This window comes from Microcaecilia unicolor, chromosome 13 (assembly GCF_901765095.1).
Source record: "Microcaecilia unicolor chromosome 13, aMicUni1.1, whole genome shotgun sequence".
NCBI classification, from domain to species: domain Eukaryota; kingdom Metazoa; phylum Chordata; class Amphibia; order Gymnophiona; family Siphonopidae; genus Microcaecilia; species Microcaecilia unicolor.
Window position 1 is genome coordinate 86,493,649 of NC_044043.1, and position 17,213 is coordinate 86,510,861.

At 46.5% G+C, this 17,213-nt stretch overlaps 1 protein-coding gene across 1 annotated transcript in view; it reads left to right on the top strand.

Moving 5' to 3' along the window:
* The window catches only part of CAMTA1 (calmodulin binding transcription activator 1), a 2,140,984-nt gene that overhangs the window by 1,881,288 nt on the left and 242,483 nt on the right, over positions 1 to 17,213 (top strand). Inside the window, exon 8 of the mRNA XM_030186102.1 lies at positions 14,824 to 16,688. Within this exon, the coding sequence (XP_030041962.1) occupies positions 14,824 to 16,688 (1,865 nt within the window). The remainder of the gene's footprint in view (positions 1 to 14,823; positions 16,689 to 17,213) is intronic.

Sequence of the window (17,213 nt, forward strand, 5' to 3'; positions counted from 1 at the left end):
AGGGTTTTGCCACCAAGTATTAGGTCTTGTTTGCCAGAGGGATTAAATACTTATTTCCCTCTGCAGAATGCAAATAAATTCATATACTTTCCACAATGTGATTTTCCGGATTTAATTTGTGATGTGCTATCTCTCACTGTTACCAATAACCTACCCTTCAATTATGGGCTGCTCATGTCTTTGTCAGTGGGCAAACTTACAAAATCAGCAAGGGATCAAATACTTATTTCCCCCACTGTAAGTGAGCAGACGATGGGGAGAGCGGGCAGAAGAGGCAGAAAAAGATTGGAGCCTCGCTTGGGAGAGCTACGCCACTGGTTGGGTTGGGGTTAGTTAGGGTGGGCGGGCCTGGAGCAAAGGTGGCTGGGCCTGGGCCCATCCAGGCCCGCCCGTGGCTACGCCCCCGGGGCACCTCTTAAAGAATAGTATCAGATGCATACATTGAAAGCACACTTTGGCATTCCAGCTTATGCCTGCCATTGATTTGGCATAAGCCGTCACACCTAACTTTCAAATGGCAGAAGAGAGGGTCAACGTACACACACAGAAACGACAAAAAAATAGCACCAAGGGCCGTCAAATATAGGATAGTCAAGAGTCCTTTTTTGATAAACCCGACACAGGCCGTGTTTTGGTGTCACTATGCCTACATCAGCGTTTTCCTGACTGCTGCTGGTGTTATCCCCAGAAATTCAATGCTGTGCTATGTCTGGGCTCCAGCACTGAATTTCCGGATATATGGAGCTGGCAAAAATATGGCCGGTAGAGTGCGATATTTAGCATTTAACTGGAGATAACCAACTGCATAAAGAAAGCACTGACTTTTATGCGGTCCTATTTATGCGGTTACCTTGGCCAGGTAAGTGCTGAATATTAGCACTTAACCGGCCAAGTGCTGACTCCGCCCCCCCAGAATGCCCCCAAAGAAGCCGATTTTGTGTTGGATGCTAACCACATTTTCGGTGGCATTATCCAGTTAAATGCTGCTGAACATGACCGGTAAGCCCTGAACTACATAAGTACATAAGTAATGCCATACTGGGAAAAGACCAAGGGTCCATCGAGCCCAGCATCCTGTCCACGACAGCGGCCAATCCAGGCCAAGGGCACCTGGCAAGCTTCCCAAACGTACAAACATTCTATACAGTCAAGCCATTGTGACATCACTAATGAGGTTGGCTCTTATTGGTGGAATGAGCCACTATGACATCACAATAGGTTAAATCACTGCTCTATGTAATAAAAGTGAGCCAAGTAGAGGACATAAGTACATAAGTAATGCCACACTGGGAAAAGACCAAGGGTCCATCGAGCCCAGCATCCTGTCCACGACAGCGGCCAATCCAGGCCAAGGGCACCTGGCAAGCTTCCCAAACGTACAAACAATTCTATACAGTCAAGCCATTGTGACATCACTAATGAGGTTGGCTCTTATTGGTGGAATGAGCCACTATGACATCACAATAGGTTAAATCACTGCTCTATGTAATAAAAGTGAGCCAAGTAGAGGACATAAGTACATAAGTAATGCCACACTGGGAAAAGACCAAGGGTCCATCGAGCCCAGCATCCTTTCCACGACAGCAGCCAATCCAGGCCAAGGGCACCTGGCGAGCTTCCCAAACGTACAAACATTCTATACAATCAAGCCATTGTGACATCACTAATGAGGTTGGCTCTTATTGGTGGAATGAGCCACTATGACATCACAATAGGTTAAATCACTGCTCTGTGTAATAAAAGTGAGCCAAGTAGAGGACATAAGTACATAAGTAATGCCACACTGGGAAAAGACCAAGGGTCCATCGAGCCCAGCATCCTGTCCACGACAGCGGCCAATCCAGGCCAAGGGCACCTGGCGAGCTTCCCAAACGTACAAACATTCTATACATGTTATTCCTGGAATTTTGGATTTAATCAGCCAGGAGCTGTTTCATGCAAGGTGTGAAGCACAGTTCATTCAACAGACCAGAAGAAGTTTAGGTTAGAGATGCATTAAAATGTATTTTTTTTAAACATAACTGAATGGAGCACGAGGTTTATAGGCATTCACCAGCGCCCTCTGCTGGTCTCTCTCCATGGTGACGCTCTGCTACAGCTTAGTCTCCTTGAAATGTGAAAACCTACCTTAGTCTGTTCAAACATGCAGTGATCAAAATTATGGCGAGACAATTCCCAAAAAGGAACACACTATCTGGTGACACATGTAGGATGCTGAAAATGAGCAAACATATCTAAACAGGTGGGTGTCCACATAACTGTAAGGAGCCTGCTATGTTTGAACAGCATTCATGGATGCTTTTTTTGGAATAATGACAGAGCAGGGCTGCAGCGAGTTACTATATGTGCGGGTGATGCAGCCGCACAGGGGGTGAGTGAGGCGAGGGCACCAACATAACATTCTTTTTAAAATTATTTTTATTTATAACAAGTTTATACTTGACAACAGAAAATGGCATATATCCCAAGAAATTAACATCAATCAAAAACAAAAAGGAAATTCAAATACGCACTTAGCATATACAACCTCAATAAAAGGAGAAGGAGAGAGGGGCAAAGGAAAAATGGAAAGGGGGAGAACCTATTCCAATATATTAGACCAACATAAGAGGAGTAGCCTAGTGGTTAGTGCAGCGGACTCTGATTCTGGGGAACTGAGTTCGATTCCCACTGCAGCTCCTTGTGACTCTGGACAAGTCACTTAACCCTCCATTGACCCTGGTACAAAATAAGTACCTGAATATATGTAAACCGCTTTGAATGTAGTTGCAAAAACCTCAGAAAGGCAGTATATCAAGTCGGATTTCCCTTTCCCTATTTGAGATTCTAAATTCTACATGGAATGTTGCTACTATTAGAAGATTCTACATGGAATGTTGCTATTCCACTAGCAACATTCCATGTAGAAGCCTGCCCTTGCAGATCAGCGATGCGGCCGCGCAGGCTTCTGTTTCTGTGAGTCTGACGTCCTGCACAAAGGTAAGCAGCGGGGGAAGGTTGACGGCAGGAGGGGGGTGGAGAGAGTCGGTGGCGGCAGAGGGGGGGGGGGGCTAAAATGTGCCCTCTCCCTCTGGCTCTGGCCCCCCCCCTACCGCCGGACTCCAGAAACACCCCTGCATCGACCATCTGCCCCCTGCATTGAAATCGCAGTTTCACCTCCATGAAAGCAGCGCTGCAGGCAGCAGAACGCCTCCCTTTGGCCCTTCCCCATGTCCCGACCTCGTCTGACGTAACTTCCGCGAGGGTGGGACACAAGGAGGGAAGGAGGGCCGAAGGGAAGCGTTCTGCTGCCTGCAGCCCTGCTTTCACGGAGGTGAGACTGCGATTTCAATGCAGGGGGCCCGGCCCGGTGGCAGACGGAGGGGGGGAGCGGCGGTGGCGACCTGGGAGGGTGGAGGGGGGAGCGGCGACGGTGACCTCGGGGGGGAGCAGTGGTTGCAGTGATCTCGGGGGGAGCAGTGGTGACCTCGGGGAGGGGGGAGCGGCGGCGGCGACCTCAGGGGGCAGGGTGGCGAGGGCGGCAGGGGCGGGGCCCCAGGGGCGGCTTTGGCCCGGGCCCAGCCCAGTCTCTCAGCAGCCCTGCCAGGGTCACACAGAGCTGCAGAGGGGATAGAATGGCAGCTATGGATATAAATGCGCTTAGGCGCTATTCTGTAATTGGGCATCTAAATGTCCTCGCGCGTAGCTGTGAAGGGGGAGTTCCCATGGGAAGGACATGGACGGGGCATGGGCGTTTCCGCTATTCTTGCGTATATTTTATAGAATATCCGCATTTACTCACACAACTGCCGCATTCAGGCGTGACCATTTACACCAGCCTCAAGTTGGGCTTGTGACTGGGTACGTAGACTGGCATTCGTTGTGCCATTATAGAATATTTGCTGAGCCTCCAAATTTTGTGCACCTAAATGTTAGCTCCCTTTATTGAATTGTCCTCCACATGGCCAGTTTTATTAAACAAGTGTCGGTCCGCTACCCATTTACAAGCAATAGAAAGCACGCGTAAGAGGGAAAAAATGCATACTTTATTTGAAAAATTAAATACCCTACTGTCAGTATTTCCAAATATTTCTTCAATTTAAGAATGTGAAAATGATTAAGAACTGTGCATCTAAATAGATTTGTGTAATCATTTCTAGCTGGCTGTACAATTTATTATGAGTTGTTAATACTTTCCTTGGCAAACATTTGGAGAACCCATCAGCAGACTAGAATGAATGATGATTTGCTGTAAGAGAAAAAGATCTTTTATTATAATAGGATATTTTATAAAGTCATTTGACCTTCTTTATTTTGGTCTGCAAGTTTCCTCTCACTCCCTTGGGCTTCTGGCTCTGTTTGGAACCAGACCCAGGTGCCGTTTCGAACTTCCTGGGGCGAGTAGGAGTTTTTCTCATTTTATATATTTCATGCTGGGATCAAGTCCTGATACACATTTCTGCTCCTTGGGGCAGCCAGAGCTTGGAATGCTATGAAGGTAAAGTGCAGAATGTCCCCGCCCCCCATTTTCCTGGAAAGAAGCCCTGGCCATCATACAATAGCGACATCTAGTGGTTGGTCTGAGAGTGCATACTTACTGAGAGCTATACCCCCACCCCTTCTTCCCAAGGGGAGGATTTTTGCTGGGACAGACTAGAAGAAGAGTTAAAAATGGGAAAACAAGCCTCGATAGTTATGAATTAAGGCTTAACTTATGGCCAGTTAAGTTTGCAGGATATCCCCAATGAATATGCATGAAATACATTTGTATATGGGAGGGTTATTTTGCATGTAAAGCCTTTTTTGGCATGTCAGAAAGGCCTTTTGTAAAATTGTATGCTGGTATTCACAAGAATAAGTATGCACACTGACAAGATGGTGTGCACATACATGTGCATTACATGTAGACATTCCTAGGGTGTCGTTTAGGCAGGGCAGGGGTGGAGTTCTGAGTGCAAGCACACATTTGCACCTTCCTTGCACCATGGAGCGATATAATGCCGTTGTATCGCTCCATGGTGCGACCGCACCTAGAATATTGTGTCCAATTCTGGTTGCCACATCTCAAAAAAGATATAAAGGAATTAGAGAAGGGCGACGAAAATGATAAAGGGAATGGAATGACTTCCCTATGAGGAAAGGCTGAGAAGGTTAGGGCTCTTCAGCTTGGAGAAAAGGCGGCTGAGGGGTGATATGATAGAAGTCTACAAGATAATGAGCAATGTGGAATTCATTGCCGGAGAACGTGGTACGGGCGGGTTAGCTTGACGGAGTTTAAAAAGGGGTTAGATAGATTCCTAAAGGACAAGTCCATAGACCGCTATTAAATGGACTTGGAAAAATTCCGCATTTTTAGGTATAACTTGTCTGGAATGTTTTTACGTTTGGGGAGCGTGCCAGGTGCCCTTGACCTGGATTGGCCACTGTCGGTGACAGGATGCTGGGCTAGATGGACCTTTGGTCTTTCCCAGTATGGCACTACTTATGTACTTATGTACTTATGTAGAGCGGACAGATGTGAAGCGTTTGTTTACACTTTCAAACAACAACAAAACCAGGGGACACAAGATGGAGCTAGAATATGGTAGATTTAAAACAAATAGGAGAAAGATTTTCTTTACTCAGCGTGTAGTTGGACTCTGGAACTCATTGCCGGAGAATGTAGTTAAGGAGTTTCAAGGGGGTTTGGACAGATTCCTGAGGGAAAAGTCCATTGAACATGATTAAGAATGAAGTTTTTTTTTTTTTTGGGGGGGGGGGGGGTTGCAGGGTTTGTGAAGCCTGGATTGGCCGCTGTCGGAGACAGGATGCTGGGCTTGATGGACCCTTGGTCTTTTCCCAGTATGGCGGTGCTTATGTTCTTATGTAGGTATAAATGTAAGCATTGGCTTTTGCCCTCTTCTGGACCTACAACCGAGAGCCTATTTTGTAAAAGGCACCCAGGTTGCCTTTAGAACATAGATTTAAAATAAGTGCTTTTCTAAACTTACTTAAGTGCCCTGTTAAAATTAAAATTAAGGCCATAGTAGATGTCCTATTTGTGCAGTGGATGAGTAGAGTAATGGTTAGTGCAGTGGCCTGAGAACCAGGGAAACCAGGTTTGATTCCCACTGCAGCTCCTTGTGAATCTGGCAAGTCATTTAACCCTCCATTGCCCCAAGTACATCAATTGTTTGTGCTATGGACAGACATAATTGTTAAATTAAAGTCTCTTTGGTTCTGCATCCAGGGCCGCTGAGAGACTGGGCCAGGCCCCTGCTGCCCTCGCCGCCCTGCTCCCCCCTTCACCCCCCTCCACCCCCCCCCCAAGGTCGCCACTGCCGCTCCCCCTCCACCCCTCCCTGAGGTCGCCGCCGCTCCCCCCCTCCATCCGCCACCGGGCCGGGCCCCCTGCATTGAAATCGCAGTCTCACCTCCGTGAAAGCAGCGCTGCAGGCAGCAGAACGCCTCCCTTCGGCCCTCCTTCCCTCCTTGTGTCCCGCCCTCACGGAAGTTATGTCAGACGAGGGTGGGACACAGGGAGGGAAGGAGGCCCGAAGGGAGGCGTTCTGCTGCCTGCAGCACTGCTTTCACAGAGGTGAGACTGCGATTTCAATGCAGGGGGCAGACGGTCGATGACGGAGGGTGAGTTGGACTGCGGCGCCGGGCCCCCCTTGGAGGCCCGGGGAATTTTGTCCCCCCTGCCCCCCCCCCCCTCTTGGCGGCTATGTCTGCATCTAGTTCATCAATATTGTATCCTGTAAGTCATTTAACCTTCCATTGCCCCAGGAACAAAATAAGTACTTGCATATAATATGTAAACTGTGTTGATTGTAACCACAGGAAGGCAGTATATCAAATCCCATCCCCTTTCCCTTTCCTTTCACATCTCGTCTCATGCATATTCTTCTTTGGGATATCCTGAAAACCTGAGAGGCTGTGGGGTCTTTAGGATGGATTTGGAAGCCCTGTTCAAGACACTGTAGACCAACGTTTTTCAACCAGTGTGCCACAGCTGTTCCCCAGGTGTGCCGTGGCAGTTGGGCCAACTTAATTTGTGCCACAATGGAGTAAGTTTTCTTGTCTATGGCAATCAGTGGCAGGGAGCAATGATTCATTCGGCCTGCTTGCCCCAACCCCGGAGTCTTCCTGCTTCCACATAGGCGGGAAGCATCAAAGAGAAGGCTCCGGGGTTGACACAAGCAGGCTGTATGAATCGCTGCTGCTAACTTTTCAAAGGTACATGGAGGGAGGGGAGTCAATACAGACAAGGAGAGACAAGATGGTAAATGCTGGACTATTTGTGAGGGTTGGAGAAGTGTTGGATTATTTGGGTGGGGGAGAAGGTAAAATGCTGGCCTATGTGTGGGGGTGCAGGTAGGGGTGGGAGGGGAAGAAGGCAAATGTTAGACCATGTGTGGAGGTGGAATTGTGGGAGAGTAAAAGGTAAAATGCTGGACCATGTGTGGTGGTGGGGGTGGGGTAGAAGGTAAAATGCTGGACCAGGTGTTGGGGTATGTCTTGATAAAGCTGTGCGTAGGCGAAATGCATCATGACCAGTCGTAGGTACAAAACCCAATCCAAGTTCTAGTACTTGCATCTGATCCGGAGTGGGAACAGAAGAAGAAATATTTACTATTGTTTCCGCATGGTCCAACCCTGTGCATCTCCCAGGCGGTCCCGATCTTCGATCCCTGTGCGTCGATTGTGTCTGCACTGAAAATATATCTATCTCTTATATTTTCAGTGCAGACATCCTATGGACCAGATTGGCTGGTTGTGTTCAAGGGTTGGGTGGGGAACCACTGACCTAGAAGGAAAATGACTGGTCAATTAAAAAAAAAAAAAAAAAGAAGAAAGATTCTGGGACACTTTAACGAGGACATTCTTGTTAAGTAAAGTCAATAGCATAGTGTGATGTAGGGTCCTTAGTTGTAAGGTTGACAGTCACATTCTGGAATTACCATGGAGCACGTCTGGATTTGTAATCCAGAGTTTTTGGGGGTTTTGTTTTAATTTATAGAAGTCTTTATTGTAATTTGAGAGCAGTAACAAAAACTGAGAAAAAAGGTGACAACTACACATTTTAGCAGTATGTCACAAACTAGCTCAAATACAAAATTTCACCCTGACTAGAAAGAGTCGGAAACCTCCTGGTTAGCTCTCAACAGATAGGAGCAGCTACATAAAACTCCAGAAGTTTTATATTTGCAGTGGCGTACCAAGGTGGGGGCGGTCCGCCCTGGGTGCATGCCGCTGGGGGGGGGGGGGGGGGGGGGGGGGGTGCCGCGCGCCGGTCAGCGTTGTTGGTTTCCATGCTCCCTCTGCCTCGGAAACAGGAAGTAACCTGTTCCGGGGCAGAGGGAGCATGGAAACGAACGACGCTGACCGGTGCATGGCACCCCCCCCCCAGCAGCGTGCACCTGGGGGGGGTTCTTTCGCCGGGGTGGGGGGGGTGTCCCTTTGCCAGGGGGGTCGCGCTGCACGGGGGGGGGGCGGGGCGCATCGGCGATCCGCCCCGGGTGTCAGCGCCCCTCGGAACGCCACTGTATATTTGATTTATTCCCCATCAATCCCCTCCCCCTCCCCCTTCCCTATCCCTGATAGAAGGAAGAAAGAAAAGAAAGAGGGGAAAAAAACGTCAAAACAACTAATGTGAAATAAAAGTCTTCCAAATAGTTTCCCATTTAGATAGTTTTTTGCAACGCAAGGCCCAAAGCTTCTCCATTTCACATATATACCACAGTTTGCTTAACCATTTGACCAGAGAAGGAACGTGCGGGGACTTCCAGTGGGCAGCCAGAGTAACCCTAGCCGCTGGCAGAGCATGACGAACCAGTAAGGATTGGGCAGCGTTAAGGCCAGGAGGTTTTTTTTTAGAAAAAGAAAAAATTTAGGAGACCACTTGATAGGTTTAGAAAGCCATCTCTGGAGTCTATACTGCACAGCCTTCCAGAAGGCTCTGACGTTAATACAGGTCCACCAGAGATGCCTCATAGTACCCTCCATCCCACAGCCTCTCCAACACAGAGAAGACACCGTTGGAAGTAATCCAGAGTTTTTTAGGGGGAAAAAATGGACCCCCTGGAATGAAATCAAGATGGAATCAACTTGGCCTAAATAAATACAAAAATGAATATCTGTCTTAAGCTGTGGATTGCAACGTTTTCTAAAAAGTCTCCCTAAAAAGCTCATTTCTTGGCCTAGGTGGAGATTATGTTACTGTTTATGAAAAGAATCGTTTTGTATTGCTAGACTATTTACTTGGGGAAAAAATAGGCAGCCCCTCGGTCTTTTATTTCTCGGGACACTTCAGTTATACTGTGCGATGAAGAAAGCAGCCCTCGCCACATTTCTGCAATATGGTTAAGTTGATTTAAGGGCTCTTTAAAGGAGCACCATAATATGATTTCAGTGTTACGAGGTGTTTAGAAGTTACCTAACAGGAGCATAAAACATTTTAGTTGCATCTATAAAAAAGAATGAAATTTTTTTTTAAAAAGGAATCAATTATAAAATAATTTAAAAAAAAGTTACAGTCTATATTTTTTTTCAAAAGACGCTTTGATCAGTCTTAGTGAATTGTAACCATTTTTATTACCTGCATCTGTGTTAATGCTGGAATTCTGAATAAGCAAAACCCAGCTGGTTGCATCATTGTTAAGGTCCTTCTTCAGGCGATGTACTGTATTTGCCACCACTGCTTAAGGTGTAAAGATTATCTTTCTCTTGGTAACTTATTCCATTAAACACTTGGTAGGCTCATAAAGGTAGCATCTCTATCCAACTTCTTTATTGGTTTCTTTTAACTAATGATACACATTAGAAGATTGCTTATCTAGCATGTACTCCAGACATCCAGATAAACCAATTATAGATCACCTAGCCTTGACAGGATAATGCAGTGCCATAGATCACATATAGGCATCAGTTAATAAGATGGTTTCACTGCTTTTTGTATGAGAAGCACTTAACCAATAAGACTGAGTGTTGAGGGGGAGGGGGGAGTGGGAGGGGAGCGCCTCACTTTTTTTTTAAAATTCCTGTCTCTTTAGAGGCTTCCCTGCCAAAAGAGCATGCAAGATCGCTCTTAAGAAAATAAGGGAGTCGAACCTTTGTAAACTTGCTTCATAACAGCCCCAAGAACAATTTTGTAATTCTACTCATTAGCTCAAAGTATTAAGCGTTTTTCCTATTAGGTCGTTACACAATAATTAAGGTTTCTATCTCTTTCTGGTTGGGAAGGAGGAAGGGAGAGAAGAATCAGTTAGTAAGGAAATGTGAGAAATTCATGGGCCTAGCCCTTCGCAGAAAAAGCATAGCTTGCATTGAATCCTGGTGCAAACAAGTCCGTCAGAAAGAGTTATTTATTGAAGCCTACTTAATATTGGCAGCTGCCGGGAACAATCTGGGGCGATATGATAGAGGTCTATAAAATAATGAGTGGAGTGGAACGGGTAGACGTGAATCGTTTGTTTACTCTTTCCAAAAATACTAGGGCTAGGGGGCACGCGATGAAGCTACAAAGTGGTAAATTTAATACAAATCGGAAAAAAGATTTCTTCACCCAATGTGTAATTAAACTCTGAAATTCGTTGCCAGAGAATGTGGTAAAGGCGGTTAGCTTAACGGGGTTTGAAAAGGGTCTGGACAGCTTCCTAACGGAAAAGTCCATAGACCATTATTAAAAAGGACGTGGGGAAAATCCACTGCTTATTTCTGGGATAAGCAGCATAAAATGTAATGAACTTTTTGAGGATCTTGCCAGGTGTTTGTGACCTGGATTGGCCACTGTTGAAAACAGGATGCTGGGCTTGAAGGACCTTTTGTCTGTCCCAGTGTGGCAATACTTATGTACTTAATGCAGAAAGCTACCGAGGGCAGAAGTGGTCGATTAATGAACGTTCTGCGCACACATTACTGGCCGTATGATGCAGAAAGGGCTTCACTGCAACAATTAACTTGCGCAGAACATATGGACACACAGTCCCCCAGATTCTATAAATGGTGTCTAAAGCTGCGTTTGCAAATCAGTGCGTGTAGCCGGTTTGCACATGCAACTTCATTCCTTAACAAACCAATCAGCACCAGTAATTGCTAATAACCAATTGTTGGTGTTAATTGACCTTAATAAAGATTTACACGCAGATCGTATTCTATAACGATCTGTGTGTAAATCCTAACACGTGTAAATTTTGGGGGGGCGTGGCTGGGCGAGGGGGGTTGAGGGCGTTCCGGGCTGTTCCAAAATTTTACATGTGTAAATACAGAACTTAGGCAAACCACGCCTAATTTAGGCGATGGTATGTACACCTGCTTTTAGCAGGCGTAATTGCCAGCCGCAGTTTATGCCCTAAATGCTATTCTATAAAGGATGCATCCCCTTTTTAGAATAGCCTTCAGTGCGTAAACATTTTGGCGGTTATTTTCAGGCGCCATTTATAGAATTTACCCCAGTATGTTAAAATGAATGTAAGAGAAGTTGGACGCATGTTGCCTTGTATTTTAGTCCTTTGCAATTTGGGTAGTGGAGATTCAGGTAAGTCCGTGATGAACTGGTACTATTTCTGATTGGGAGATTAATCATGTCAATCATGAATCCTGGGACTTCACCGTAGATGATCTTATGGACCAAAGTGCAGATTTTGAAATTGATGCAATCTCTGATTGGAAGCCAGTGCAGTTTTTCACGGAGTGGTGTGGCACTTTGGAATCATATTTTTTTTTACCAAATATCAACCTGGCTGCTGTGTTTTGGGCTGTCTGGAGTTTCTTTGTGAGTTGTGCTTTACATCCCGCATAGATTCCATTGCAGTCGTCAATGTGGCTTAGTACCATTGATTGAATTATATTACGGAAAGTAATATATGGATTAATGGAAGGTGGAGGTTTTTTAGACTAATTATAGTAGCTACCAGTAGCCCAGTAGATTGACAAGGCATTATGGGGTCCTTTTACTAAGGTCCACCGAAAAATGGCCTGCTCTGGTATAGGCACGTGTTTTGGACACTTGCCGATCCATTTTTCAGCACACCTGTTAAAAAATCCCTTTTTTAAATTTTGGCCGAAAATGGACGTGCGGCAAAATGAAAATTGGCGCGGTTCCATTTTGGGGCTGAGCGGTAAGGTCTCATGTGTTAACCGGGTGGTAATGGTCTATGCGTGTAGAATGCCTTTTACTGCCTGGTTAGCGCCGCAAGTCAGAAAATAAAAATTATTTTCCAGTGCGCGTAGTGGACGCACATAAAAAAAATGAAATTACCTCCCAGGCCACATGGTAGCTGGGCGGTAATTCCAAATTGATGGGCATTGGATTGGGCACATTTAGGGCACCTACGCAGCTTAGTAAAAGGGCCCTTAGCGTTGCTAAAGTCTTTTCCGCCACACTTTTAAAGTTATAAAGCTGTCACTTTATAAATCCAGTGAAATTAATATACAGACTTAAGATATAGATTGAATTGAGAGCCTGGATAGAATTGAGTTGATACTCTCTACCTAAGGACGTCTTTTACTACGGCGCACTCACGTTTCTAGCATGCGCTAGAATTGTGGGCATGCTAAACGTTAGAGACGCCCATAGCAATGCATAGGCGTCTCTAATGTTGAGTGCGCCTACAATTTTAGCGTGTGCCAAAAACGTGAGCGTGCCTTAGTAAAAGACCCCCTAAGCCACTTAGGGTGAATTCTATAAATGGCGCAGAAAAAAATCAGCGTTGATAAAAGCGCCATTCTATAAACCATGCTTAAAGTTTATAGACACAGTTTATAGAATAGCACTTAGACCTGGGAATCACGCCTGACCATCAATGACCTCTTATAGAATATCAACTATTAGAAAAGCACACGCCCTGCTTTGATGGTGGGTATGTGCATGAGTGGATTCTGGGCAGAGAGTGGGCAAAGAGCACGTGTATGCACATAAATTAGAGGATATTATAATGCAATGAACAACATGCATAATTTTGCATTTTCAAAAATACTTTACTGAAGTGTGCCACCCACGTTGTTGGTAAATGGGTCCCCTGAGGTAAATAAGGCACTTCATTGCCTGATAGCGCACATTAGAACATAAGACTAGCTAGCCATACTGGGTCAGGCCAGTGGTCCATCTAGCCCAGCAAGGGCGTAGCCAGACTTTGGCGGGAAGGGGGGGGTCCAGAGCCCGGGGTGAGGGGGCACATTTTAGCCCCCCCCCCCCGGTGCCGCCGACCCCCCCCAGCCATTATCGACGCCCCCCTCGCCATTGCCAACCCCCCCGCCGCCAACTTTGATGACCCTTGCCGACGACCCTCTCAACCCCCCCCTCCCGCCACCAACCCTCCCCCGCCATCGCCTACCTTTGCTGGTGGGGGACCCTAATCCCCGCCAGCCGAGGAGGTCCTCTTCTTCCCGCGACGGCTTCGTTCTGTTTCTGACATCCTGCACATTGTACGTGCAGGACGTCAGACTCACAGAAACAGAACGAAGCCCTTCGCGGGAAGAAGAGGACCTCCTCGGCTGGCGGGGATTGGGGTCCCCCACCAGCAAAGATAGCCCACGGCGATGGTGGGAGGGGGGTCGAGAGGGTCAATGGCAGGGGGGTCCGGGGCCAAATCTATGGGGGCCCAGGCCCCCCTGGCCCCACCTAGCTACGCCACTGTAGCCCAGTATCTTGTTTCCAACAGTGGCAAATCAAGGTCACAAGTGCCTGGAAGAAACCCAAATATTGGCAACATTCTATGCTACCAATCCCATGGCAAGCAGTAGCTTCCCCATGTCTGTCTCAGATTATGGACTTTTCCTCCAGGAACTTGTCCAAACTTTTTTAAAGACAGATATGCTAACCACTGTTAACTACATCCTCCAGCAAAGAGTTCCAGAGCTTAACTATTCTTTGAGTGAAAAAATATTTCTTCCTATTTATTTTAAAATTATTCCCATTTAAATTCCTTGAGTGTCCCCTAGTCTTTGTACTTTTTGAAAAAGTGAAAACTCGATTCACTTTTACCTGTTCTACACCACACAATCATATCTCCCCTTATCCATCTCTTTTCCAAGCTGAAGAGCCTTAACCTCTTTAGCCTTTCCTCATATGAGAGGAGTTCCATCCCCTTTATTTTGGTCGCTCTTCTTTGAACCTTTTCTAATTCTGCTATCTCTTTTTTGAGGTACGGTGACCAGAACTGAACACAGTACTCAAGGTGAGGTCGCTCCATGGAGCGATACAGAGGCGTTACAGTATTTTCCATCTTATTCACCATCTCTTTCCTAATTATTCCTAGCATCCTGTTTTGTGGGAAGAAAATATGTTCCCAGGGCAGTTTTGAAAGAGAAAGAACAAGCATATTTTCCCTTTGCAAGCTGGTTCAAAGCCCATGAATTAAAGTACCCACAAAGTTTGCAAGTACCCAGGTAGTTTTGAAAATTACTCCCTTCTTGATTATCTTTTGCAAGCTGTATTCTCTTCAGTAGGTCAAAACAATAATGAAAGGGGTCTATTGCCAGGTACTTGTGACCTGGATTGGCCACTGTTGGAAACGAGATACTGGACTTGATGGACCTTTGGTCTGTCCCATTGTGGCAATGCTTTTGTTCTTATGTTCTTAGAGTGCCAGCGTCTATGTCTTACGAGCTAGTCAAGAACAGTATTTACTCTAATAAAAAGTGTCATCTCATTTTTTTTTTAATTAAGCTTTATTTCCAGTCTTTCAAGTGGACTAACATGGCAACCACACTGCTGTAGCTAAAGTGGACAGGTAGTAGTTGTAGGGGGTGGGGTTCTAAAAGAAACCTTTTTTTACTGACGCCTCTTCTCCTGCCCCCACATATAAAATCTTGAATGGTTAATATTCGTGGCTTCATGTTTTGTTCTGTTTCTCGTTACAGGGGCAGGTAGCAGTGTACATCACAAGTGCAACAGTGCCAAACATCGCATCATTTCACCAAAGGTTGAGCCAAGGACAGGCGGTTACAGCGCCCACTCAGAAGTGCAGAACAATGACGTGTCGGAGGGCAAGAATGAGCACAGTCATGGGAAAAGTTCAAGCCGTGAAAAGAGGAATGGAAAAGTGGCCAAGCCAGTACTGTTGCATCAGAACAGTGCTGAGGTCTCTTCCACCAATCAGGTGGAAGTCCCTGACACTACCCAGAATTCTCCTGTTTCCATTAGCAGTGGCTTAAATAGTGACCCAGACATGGCAGATAGCCCTGCAGTTACTGGCGTCTCCAGCATGGCCGTTGCCTCCGTGATGGGAAGCCTGTCTCAAAGCGCCACCGTTTTTATGTCTGAAGTCACCAACGAAGCAGTGTACACCATGTCTCCCACCACCGGCCCCAGCCAGCACCTACTTTCTTCAGACGCCACTGCCCAAGGGCTGGTTCTGGCTGTAAGCTCAGATGGGCACAAATTTGCTTTCCCCACAACAGGCAGTGCCGAAAGCTTGTCCATGTTATCCACCAGTGTCTCCGAAGAGCTTGTTCTCTCTACCACCCTTGATAACAGCAGGAAGATGTCTGAAACTGCCATGAACTTTGACCCAGACTGCTTCCTGAACAATCCCAAACAAGGGCAGACTTACGGTGGAAGCGGTCTGAAAGGAGATACCACTATCAGGCACTCCCCCAACACAGAACATGGCTTCAGTTTCAGCGCAGCCCTGGCTAAAGAAATTAAAACAGAGGACACGTCTTTTGAACAACAGATGTCTAAAGAAAACTATTCTTCCATGTCTTCGTCAAATTCCCTCACACTGATAGCAGGTTCCACTTTGCTTCCATCTGGAGGAGGGTTGAGTCCTAGTACCACACTTGAGCAGATGGACTTCAGTGCCATTGATTCTAACAAAGACTATTCAGCCAGTTTCAACCAGACAGTTCAGAGTCCTCACGTCCACCAGACCCCTTCTCCCAGCTTCTTTCTACAAGATGACAACAAACCTATCCCTCTCAGTCAAAACACTCACAACAACAACATGAATGATGCCAGCGGCTCTTATGTAAACGCCTTAGGAATCCCCAACGTAAAAACAGAATCATCTTCCCAAGCCCCCTCCAACTGCAACGGTACCATGGACCAGACTAGAATAGAGTCCACGACCTCCCTCCAGCTCATGCAGTTCCAAGCGAATTTCCAGGCCATGACTGCGGAAGCTGAAGTCCCCATGGAGACAGCCCAGCAGGCAGAGGGCAATGAAAGCATGCTTAAGTCCGGGGACCTTCAAGCCTGCAATGCAGAACACTACATGCAGTCTGAAACCAACGGAGCTATCAGGAATGGAAACAGCCTTCCGATTCTCCAGGGAAATATGGTACAAGGACTCTTCCCGGTGGCTCACCCTAGTTTAAACAATTCCTCCAACATGGAACTCAACTTAGACCACTTCGATATCTCTTTCAGCAACCAGTTTTCCGACCTTATCAATGATTTCATATCTGTAGAAGGCGGGAGCAGCGCCATCTATGGGCACCAGCTGGTGGCATCTGAGAACAGTGGACTGCCTCACGCAGAAGATGGCAGCAGGGCAACGTACAGTCAAGCTGAAATGTGTATACCCTGCTGCAGCCCCCAGCAAGTCAACATGCAGCTCAACGGTGCCGAAACTGGAGCCACCACCATGGCCTATATGCACGTAGCTGAGGTAGTATCAGCAGCGGCTGCGGCGGCGGCAGCACAAAGCACTCTGGGAATGCTCCACCAGAGCGGGCGCCTGTTCATGGTGACGGATTACTCACCGGAGTGGTCTTACCCTGAGGTGAGCTTTCAGCCTTTATCCATTTACAATTACTAGAGTATCATTCCTCAGTTAATAGGGCCTCTGTGAACTCTCTTTTCTCTCATGTTGACAAGGCTTTTAAATATCTTTTCTTTGGAACTGGAAGTAAAAAAGCTATTCACACGTCCTCGATGTATTGTTTTATTAAGCACTTCATTATACCAATAGGGACGCTTTCAGAACTAAAGCATTTTGTCTCTGGATAAAGAACAGGATTTTCCATCTGCTGCCTTTCTAATGTTCTCTAGTCCATTAATTTTTTTATTTATTTTTGTTACATTTGTACCCCGCGCTTTCCCACTCATGGCAGGCTCAATGCGGCTTACATGGGGCAATGGAGGGTTAAGTGACTTGCCCAGAGTCACAAGGAGCTGCCTGTGCCTGAAGTGGGAATCGAACTCAGTTCCTCAGGACCAAAGTCCACCACCAGGACGTCAGACTCACAGAAACAGAAGCCTGCGCAGCCTTCTACATGGAATGTTGCTAGTGGAATAGCAACATTCC